This window comes from Psammomys obesus, unplaced genomic scaffold (assembly GCF_907164565.1).
Source record: "Psammomys obesus unplaced genomic scaffold, mPsaObe1.curated_primary_1811, whole genome shotgun sequence".
NCBI classification, from domain to species: Eukaryota; Metazoa; Chordata; class Mammalia; order Rodentia; family Muridae; genus Psammomys; species Psammomys obesus.
In genome coordinates this window covers 623,131-633,144 of record NW_026586173.1, presented here as the reverse complement: position 1 = coordinate 633,144, position 10,014 = coordinate 623,131, and the positions used below count along the sequence as shown (strand labels likewise).

Sequence of the window (10,014 nt, the reverse complement as noted above, 5' to 3'; positions counted from 1 at the left end):
TGTGTGTGTGTGTGTGTGTGTGTGTGTGTGTGTGTGTGTGTGTGTGTTTGTGCGCATGTGCGCATTTGGGCACATGCACATGTGTGGATGTCAGAAGACAGCTTGGAGTCAATTCTCTTGTTCCATTATATGAGTTCCAGGGGTCAAACTGAGATTGTCAACTTTAGCAGCAAGCATCTTTACCTGCTGAGCCATCTCCATAGCCACTGACTTGTTTTTTGGTACAGGGTCTCATGTAGTCCAGGCTCACCTTGGATCCCTGATCCTCTTGCCATTATCTTCTGAGTGTTGGGAGCACAGGGGTATATCACCACACCCTGTTCTGTAGCAGTGCCTTAAGAGTATATTCCTTAAGAAACAGAATTGTGTATTCTAATGGCATGCATATTTAAAAGCGTTTTAGTATTTCTTTGAAAATTATTTTATTTCATGTATATATGGGGGTCTTGGTCTGTGTACCTCATGCATGCCAGAAGAGGACAGTGGATCCCCAGGAACTGGAATTACAGATGGTTGTGAGTGCTGGGGATTGAACATTCTCTCAAATCATAGTCAGACCTCTTACCTCTGTGTTATCTCTCCAGCCCCATGTTTAAAAATGTACTTAAACTGCTCTCCAAAAACGTTGTGTCAGTTTCAACTCTAACCAGCCATGGTAAATACACACCTCCCCTATGACAAAGTGTTTTTTAAAAGCCACTCAGGTAGTTTTGTTTTTTGTTTGTTTGTTTTTGAGACATGGTCTTTCTGTGTAGCCTTGGCTGTCCTGGACTAACTTTGTAGACCTCAAGTGGCCTCAAGTTCACAGAGCTCTGCCTGCCTCTGTCTCCCCAAGTGCTGAGATTAAAAGTGTGTGATACCTGGCTCAGGGTTTTTTCTGTTTATTTTCTGTTTGAACTTCCCCTTTAGAAAACAGACTATTTCCCCTATTTTTCTATTAAATTATGATTTTACATTTGATTTATAAGTATTGTTCTATGCCTTGAATACAGTCCTTTTTGTTTTAGAAAGTGTATGTGAACTTTGAGATCAAGGAAGCCCTTTAGAAATAGATATGGGGTCTGGAGAGAATGGTTCAGGGGCGAAGACCACTTGTTGCTCTTTTAGACACCCTGAGTTTAGATCCCAGCACCCACAACTGGCAGCTCACAACCGCTTGCAACTCCAGCTTCAGGGGATCTATTAGCTGCTTTGGCCTCTGTGGGCACCTGCACTCATATCACACATACAGAAATAACAATAGTAAATATGCTTGAAAATCTATTATGTCTATGACCCACCCACAGTGGTTCTCATTCATGTCTGATGGCTATGGATTTAGCATCTATATCTTTTAAAGTTTTTTTCCCCCCTTGAGACAAGATTTTTCTGTGTACACCCGGCTGGCCTAGAACTCAGAGACCCACCTGCCTCTGTCTCCTAACTGCTGGGAAGAAAGGCATGCACCACCACGGGCCAACTCTTTTAGAATGTTCAAAGGCTTAGTGATAGAGCTAGGGCATCTAGCATGTGAGGCCCTGAGTTTGATCCTCCTATGAAAGTATAGCAAGTTCCATAAATAACTAGAATAGACAGTCACATGTTAGAGCTACTGGAATAATTGGGGGGAGGGTCCCCACATGATTTTCATGATATTAGTGCCTAGCCTGAGAGCTAGATGTTTCTTCTGAGCTTAAGTCATGCATACTGATTGTAGAATACTTTTGGGGAAAATTAAATGATCATTCATGGATATGTACACTTAAAAGGAAATTAAGATAAAAGGATTTCATGTTCTATTTGACTTTTGATTATAAGTGGTAGCGGGTTCTAGTCACATACTAGGTGAACAAATATGTGACTGATTGACGGTAAATATAGTGAAAAACCCACAGACCTATTTGTTAGTCAAAAAAGTCATAGAAACTGCAGCCACAGTCCAGTGGCCTGTACTCAGTCTCTTTCACATAGACAAGAAGCTGGTAGTAAGGATGGTCCACTGTGAAGTCCTAAGCCTGCATCTCCCACCCCTTCCTGGCTTTTGTGGCTTAAGCGACAATCTGTGTATCACCCCCAGGGCCATCACTGTGCGCGTTCCCTTGCCCTTGGCAGGAGTCGTGGATATCCCCATCGTGGAGAAAGAAGTGAAAGGGCAGCAGCATCACCACAAGGTAGGTTAGGTGCCTCCCTGATGATGGGTTTCTGTCTCTTCTAGGGAATCATATCTTGATTTCTTTGGCTTCAGATGACGCTGTCCCCAAGCTACCATATGGACAATGGGAAAATGGTAAAGGTGCGGGCCAACCGGGATGCCCATGTTGCTGTAACTCAGTACCAGGTGCTTAGCAATACTCCCTCTTGTGCCCTCGTGGAGCTGCAGCCTGTTACTGGTGAGGATGTTTTGTTCAGGACTTTGTGCTGTATCCTTTTCATATTCTTGGCCTGATATTATGTAAAGTCTGTGGTATAGCTGAGCTGGATGACTCTGTGCTTCTGGTGCAGATCTGAAATTAGGGTTTCTGTGGGGATGATTGTGGGAAGAGTAGATGGAATACACTATGTATCCTACCCTGGCCTGGAGCTTGTACTCCTCCTGCCTCAGACTCCCAAGTGCTGGAATTATAGGAAGCTGTACCCAGCTTTAGGAAAACACGGTTTGAATAGCGTTATTTAAAAACACATGAAGCATTTCTTTTAAAAAAAAAAAAAATCTGATACAGCAATTTTACTCGGTATATATTAAAGAACTAAAGGCAGACATTTGCATCCCTCTGTTCATAGCAATAACCTGGGATGGATGAATGGAGAGATAACATGGGAAGGGTGTGTATGTTCAAAAACATGTTATTTTTAACCTTAGATGAATTATGAAATTCTGACATGTGCTACATGGATGAACCTTGAAAACATTATGCTAAGTGAAGTAAGCTAGACAGAAAGGACAGATTCTGTATAATTTCTCTCACGTGATGTCCTTAGAGTAGTCAGAGTTATAGAGAAAATAGAATCAGGCATTCAAAAAACTAGTGGTGAGGGGAACCAGAGTAGAGAATTAGGCAGCCATTGTTTTACTTTGTGGGTTTTAGTTTGGGAAGATAGGAAATTTTGAGCAATGGATAATGTTGATGGTTGCAAACAATGAAATGTAACTGATGCTTCTGAACTGTATACTTTAAGTGGCTCAAGTGAGAAATTTATGTGTGTGTGTGTGTATATATATGTATATATACATATATATATGTATATATATTAGCTCAGTAGTAGAGCACTTGCCTAGCATACACAAGACCTTTGGTTCAATCCCCAGCACTGCAGAAAAAGAAAAAGGAAAGTAGAAGGAGAAGAAAAAGAGGAAGAAATGTACAAGATTATAGTTTACCACTATAGAGTAAAATTATTAAAAAGTTAGGATAATAGTAGACACTAAGGTCATAATAGCTGTCCAGAGAATGTATATTTACTTCCTAAGCTGGCTGGTACTGCATAGCTTATAGTTTCCTCCATAATTCCTTATTGTAGTTAGTACTGCCAGTTTACTGTGCTTTGATTTAATATGGCTTAAAGTAGATGTCAGCAGTAGCATCATTTCTATTGCTCCTAATAAGTGTTGTTGTTTGTTTGTTTATTTCTTTCTTTCTCCTAAGGAATAAAACATCAGCTTCGAGTTCACCTGTCCTTTGGGTTGGATTGCCCAATTCTTGGTGATCACAAGTACTCAGACTGGAATAAATTGGCCCCTCAGGTAATACTGGCTGTATTAGTTTTCTGTTACTGTGATAAAACATCATGACCAAGGAAATTTATATATGAAAGAGTTTATTTTGGCTACTGCTCCAGAGGGATAAGAGACCGTCATGGTGAGGAAGCATGGCAGCAAGCAGCCAGCATGGTGGCAGGAACAGGGTGCTGAGAGCTCATATCTCAAATGTAAGCATGAAGCAGAAAGAGAGCAAACTGGGAGTAAGGCAAAGTCATAAGCTCCCACAGCCTGTGACACTCACACCAGTGACACTCTTCCTCTAATGCAGCAGTTCTCAACCTGTGGGTCAGGACCAACAGAAAACACTTCTGATGATGCTCTTAGGAACTAAGATAGCGCTCATTAGCAAAATTATAGTTAAGAAGTACAGTGAAAATAATTTTATGTTTGGGGGTCACCACAACATGAGGACTGTATTAAAGAGTCACAGTGTTAGGCAGGTTGAGAACCACTGCTCTAGCACACCTAAACCTCTCCAAGCAGCATCCAACTATGGACCAAGTGTTCAAAAGCCCAAGATTGGGGGCATTTCTCATTTAAACCAGTTGGTTTAACTCAGTGTGCTGTTTAGCAGAGTAAGAGAACCCTCACCATAGCCTCCTTGGTTTTGAAGAAAATATTTATTGAGATAATAAATAAATGAATGGCCTCACCCTCAGTATGTCAATCAGGAGTCCCCTTGGTCTTTTCTTCAATACAGGGTCTCACTGCGTGGCCTTGAACTCTCACAGATTCACCTGCCTCCATCTTCCAAGTGCTGGGATTGAAGGTGTGGGCCATACCCAGCCAGAACTTTTTTCTTTCCTTTGTTTGTTTTGAAGCAACATTGGAGTTTATTAACAAATGGTTTTAATATAGATACAAACATGAGCATCAAGAGAGAGGAAGAGAGATACATGCTTTACAAGAGGACATCCCCTAGAGTTAAGTGAGGGTTCTCAAAAAGAAATGTGACGTTTAAGTGTCTTAGCAATAGCGATGTATTTGTTTTTGAGTGCTTCTAAAATTATTGTTCAAAGCATTTGGAAGATAAAATGTTTTGATAAACTTAACGTTTTATTCTTTTCTTTTGTTAAAACCCTGAAGTAGGTAATGACAAGGAAGTATTGTCTCAAGAAGTATGGGAACATACTTCTTTTAGAGGCATCAGAGTAGTTACTGTCTTCCTAGAGCCAAGGGATATGTTCTCAGAACCGTAGATGTTGTTGGGAAACTGTGATAAGTAAGGTAAAAGCTGCCTTTCATGCTACAAAAGAACCATGGGGGAATCATTTGTATTAGTTGATATTAGCACCCATTTATTTGAAGGCCAGAAAACTGACCAGTAAGAGTTTCTCTGGTATGGCTCTAAGCCCTTCCTAGACATGACCATGTAGGAGGCTAGCTATTACTGGGTCTTCCATGGGTAATGCAGACACCTTTGCAAGTTAAAGACAGGTAGTCGTTGGCTGTGCTCATAAGGCTTTGCCTTTGCTCTGTGTAGAAACTGTCCGCTGGCACGCTGAAGAAGCTGGGGCTACAGCAGTCAAAGGCCCGCTACATCCCCCTTCACCTCCACGCCAGGCAGCTCATCCTGCCTGCTCTGGGCTCCAGAACCAAGGAACTCCTCCTGTCCTGTAGGCTTCCTCGCTTCTTTGTACATTCCCTGCGCCGTCTGGGTTTAGATATCCCAAATCAGGATCAAAGCAGAGGCAGTGAGGCCAAGGAAGCACAGTGAAGACTGCTGAGCAGTTCGTCCCCAGAGCTCTGCTGTATTTATTTCATGGACTCTGCTAACTTCTCACTTGGAACAGACAAGAAAAGAGCCAGCTGGGAGAAGTTGAAGAAACTTGGTCACTTCGGGACTTTTAATCAAGAATGAAGTCTTAGTTAGTGACAGTTCTGCTGTAATGTAGAACAGCCTGCTGGAAGTCTCTCCTTCATAGATCTCTTTGCCAAGATGGAAGAGCAGACAGATTGGAACAGTAAAGGAGAACCAAAGGATGGAATCTGTGTCCAGGAACTATCTTTATCCAATAGGAAGGAAAGCTGATCTATCAGGAGTCCTCCCTTGGAAAAAACGTCTTGAATACACATGTATCATGTACCATGTATTTTGTCAACTAGAACTAGGTGCCATACTGCCCTGGCAGTGAACCTGTGAAAGGGTTGTTTAGGCGAGGTAAATGACAAGCAGCTAATATGAGTGAGTGAAGTGGGCAGGATGGAAGGCAATGGCTGGGACAACAGACCAAGCAGATAAAACTGTTTCAGGGTTATTAGTTCCAGCTTATTGTTGCCCTGTGGGCAAATTTACTGTTTTCTTTTAGAGAACCAGGAAGTCCAGATATTTTTGTGAAATCTTCCAACCTGTTGCCAACTAAATAAAAACATTTTAAAATATACCTGTATTATATTTTTGAGATTATAATTACATCATTCCTTTTTCCGTCTCCTCCTTCTAGATTCTACCATGTACCCTGCTCATCCTCCCACTCTTTTCCACATCCCTGGCCTCTTTTTCTTTTTTTTCTAATTTGTGTTTGTGTGTATATATATATGCAGTCCTAAATACATAAATACAGTTTGTAAGTCTATATCAGCTACTTGTATATATGTTTTCAGGGCTGACATTTGGTATTGGATAACCAATTGGTTTGCTCTTCCCACTGTTTCTCTTGATCTCAGCATTCCTTAGTTGCCTGTAGTTCTTTGTGTAGGTTTAAGGCTTCATGAGCTTTCTGCCTTCCCCGTTAGCATGTCCACTGGTATCCTTGTTCAGGTCATAGTTAGGCAGCCATGGTGGTAAGACTTAATGGATGTAGCTTCTGACATTTCTAAGGGACATGATCTCACAGCAAACTGCCTTACCTTGTTGCCTTTACAATCTTTCCTCCCCATGTTCTACAATGATCCCTGAGCCGTTGGAGTAGGAGTTGTGTTGTAACATAAATCAGTTGGGACAGGGCTCTGTAACTCTACTTTTGATTAGTTGTGGGTTTCTGGAATGATCTTCATCTTTTGGAAAGAGAAGTTTCCTTGATGAGGGGTAAGAACACCTGTGAGTATAAGGACAAATATTTAGACTGAAGTAGGGATTTTAGTAAAGTGGCCAAAAAAATTTAAGACACTCAGTGAGGCTAGGGAAAAACAAAAAAACACAAGTAAAGTGCTTGCTATGCAAACATAAGGCCCTGAGTTTGATCCCCAGCACACATTTAAATGCCAGGCACAGTAACACATAGTTGCTAAGAGGCAGAGACAAGGATATCTGGGGCTTGCTGGCCAGGCAGTCCCATCAAGTTAAGTTTCAGATTCAGTGAAAGACCTTGTCTCAAAATAGCTTGATTGAGGAAGACCATGGCCTTCCTCTGGCCTTCACAGGCACATGTACCCAGATGTACGTATACATAGACACACATGTGCTCATGCACACACTTAGGAAGCTAACCACATACCTGTAGGTTGAATTTGGTCTTTACTAGGTTGAATCTGCTTAAATGCATGATTTGGAAGTTTAGGGAGAGAGACTTCTTGAAAGTTGTGTTTGACATTTCTGCTGCATGCAATGCTTGACTTTTCTAGGGATGGCTTTGGGTAATTCATGATCGTGGTAATGCGGGTGCTGCCATTTAATTAGTCCTTGGTTGGGGAACAGTTACATTCACCATGAAGAGGATGGTCATGCTGAGCACCCTTGCCGTGAAAATTTCATTGGCCTCCCATTCAACTGACATCCAGCTCTTATCTTGGTCTTTATAAACAATCTTTTTCTTAGATAACAACTCACAGTTTGGGCTGAGCTGGAGAAAGCTGGAGTGCCAACACATTGGGAAAGGCTTCAGGACAGCTTTTAAATGCTCTCTGTAAATGGAGTGGCCCCACCTTAGCCGTGGTTTCTTGTTCCATGGTTTCAGTTACCCATGTTTAACTGTAGTCTGAACAGATGAAGTGGAAATTTCTTAGACATAAACAATTGATAGGCTTTATGTTACACTCCATTCCGAAAAGTTTGATGGCATCTTTCACCACTGTTGTATTCTTTAATATTTACTATTAATTATCTTTTAGTAACGCTACTCTTAATCCTGAACAGCTGTATAACCAAATCACCACACAGAGACTGTGATTTATTTAGTTAACCTAGAACACAATGCTGGGCAATAGTTACTCCATCCTAAACCTCCAAGCCCTCATAGTTTCCTAACATTTAGATTCATCCATTATACTTGCTTTTTGCAATATATTAGGTCCGGTTCATTTCTCCACGTTGTTCCAAGACCTCTCCTCCTGACTCTGCTCTCCCAGCCTCTCACTCCTTCCTGTCCTCTGGCTCCTCCCCTCCTGCCTACTCCTTCCTCTCCATTGCTCAACATTGTGGCTGGTTATTTTATTTTAGCATGTTTACACAAAGTTGAGACAGGTGATGCTTAGAATAAGTATCACAATACAAGTAGCAGTTGACAGTTTGAGAGTGGTAAGCTACCCTAGAATACTGAGTATCCATATTGGAGACTGGGGTAGATGTATGCTCCGTAGATCCTCTGAAACGCAGGCTAGTTAACATCTTCATGATGCTCTCCACCAAATGGCTGTCTTGTTCCCTGTTGAGTGAATTACAGGGTGCCTTAATGACCAGAGACCCTGAACAACAACCTAGCAAAAGTGTGGTTTTTGGTTGGATGGACAAGAAGAAAGCATGTTTTTTTTAAAGTTATTATATTTAATATAACATTTCTAAATATGAAGTATCCTTGGAAATTAACATTTAAACTTACACCATAAGAAATACCAAATAATGGGTAATGCAGGACAACTGTAATTATTGCCATCTAAGCATTAGCAGAAAGGAAACCATTGCTGACCAGTACCTCACACAGGAAAGGGCAGTTATCTTAGGGTTTCCATCGCTTCGATAAAGCACCATGACCAAAAAGCAGGTTGTGGAGGAAAGGGTTTATTCAGCTTACATTTCCATAGCCCTGATTGTTCATAATTGAAGGAAGTAAGTGTAGGAACTGGAACAGGGCAGGAACTTGGAGTCAGAAGCTGATGCAGAGGCCACAGAAGAGTGTTGTTTGCTGGCTTGCTCCCCTGGCTTCCCTGCCTGCTTTCTTATTGAACCCAGGACCACCAGCCCAGAGTTGGCCTTGCCCACAATGAGTTGGGTTTTCCCCCATCAGTCACTAATTAAGAAAATATCTTACAGCTGGATCTTATGGAGACATTTTCTCAATAAGGTTCCCTCCTTTCAGATAACTGTAGTTTGTTCGAAGTTGACGTAGACTAGCCAGCCAGCACAGCTGTTTCAGAGTGTGGCAGTGAGTAACAGGGTAGGGTGTGGTTTTGGGAATTCCAGGGGCAATCTGGTGAGAGGATGTACTCTACTCTGGATGTGTGAGGAAGATAAGATATAGAGTCTTATCTTCTTATCAAGCCATCAAGCAAAGGACATTTTCTATAATGGTGAATCCCGGACAGTTTGGAATCAGAGCCTGGTAGAGTAGTCTGAGGGGCCCCTGGATGCCAGATGCTGCAAGTTGCTGAAGTGATTGAGATACTCTAGGAGGAGTCAGCAGACATTCTCTGTGAATGACCAGGTAGTAAATACTTTAGACTTGGCAGGACATACTGTCCTTGTCACAACTGCTCTGTCAAGGAAACCAACACCAGACAAAATGTAAATAAATGGGTGAGGCTGTGCTCTAATAAAATTTTATTAGTGGACTCTGGAATATGAAAGGTATGTAATTTCCATGTGTCAATAAATGTAATAGCCCAGGCTGCCATCAGAGAATAGCACAGATTGGTGGATTCAATAGTCCACACCCAATGATCACAGCCCTAGAGGCTGCAAGCCCAAGATCAAGGTATGGGCAGGTCTGTTTTCTTTTTGGCCTTCTCTCCTTGCCTTATAGATGGATGAATGTCTGTCCACGTATGTTTCTGACATCTACACAAACATCATTCACATTAATCAAGGTGTTGTCCTTTTCCCCTTGGGCCTTCTCTCCTTGCCTTATGAATGTCTGTGCATGTATGTCCCTGATGTCTATGCAAACATCAATCACATCAGTCAAGGTGTTGTCCATATGGCATCATTGACCATAACTATTCCTTTAAAGATTCTTTCTATAAATATAGTTACATTTGGGTTTGGGGCTTATATTAGTTACTTTTCTGTTGCTGGTATAAAACACAATGACCAAAAGCAGTCTATGGAAGAAAGAGTTTATTTTGGCTTACAGTTTCAGAGAATTGGTGTTCACACCGTATAAACTGACGACATGGCAGCT

General features: G+C 41.6%; 1 protein-coding gene across 1 annotated transcript in view; it reads left to right on the top strand.

Moving 5' to 3' along the window:
• Rpusd4 (RNA pseudouridine synthase D4) overlaps positions 1 to 6,121 on the top strand; it is an 8,984-nt gene extending 2,863 nt beyond the window's left edge. Inside the window, exons 4-7 of the mRNA XM_055601164.1 lie at positions 2,057 to 2,150; positions 2,225 to 2,369; positions 3,624 to 3,721; positions 5,223 to 6,121. Coding sequence (XP_055457139.1) covers positions 2,057 to 2,150; positions 2,225 to 2,369; positions 3,624 to 3,721; positions 5,223 to 5,456 — 571 coding nt within the window. The 3' untranslated portion in view covers positions 5,457 to 6,121. The remainder of the gene's footprint in view (positions 1 to 2,056; positions 2,151 to 2,224; positions 2,370 to 3,623; positions 3,722 to 5,222) is intronic.
• Positions 6,122 to 10,014: the final 3,893 nt, after the last annotated feature.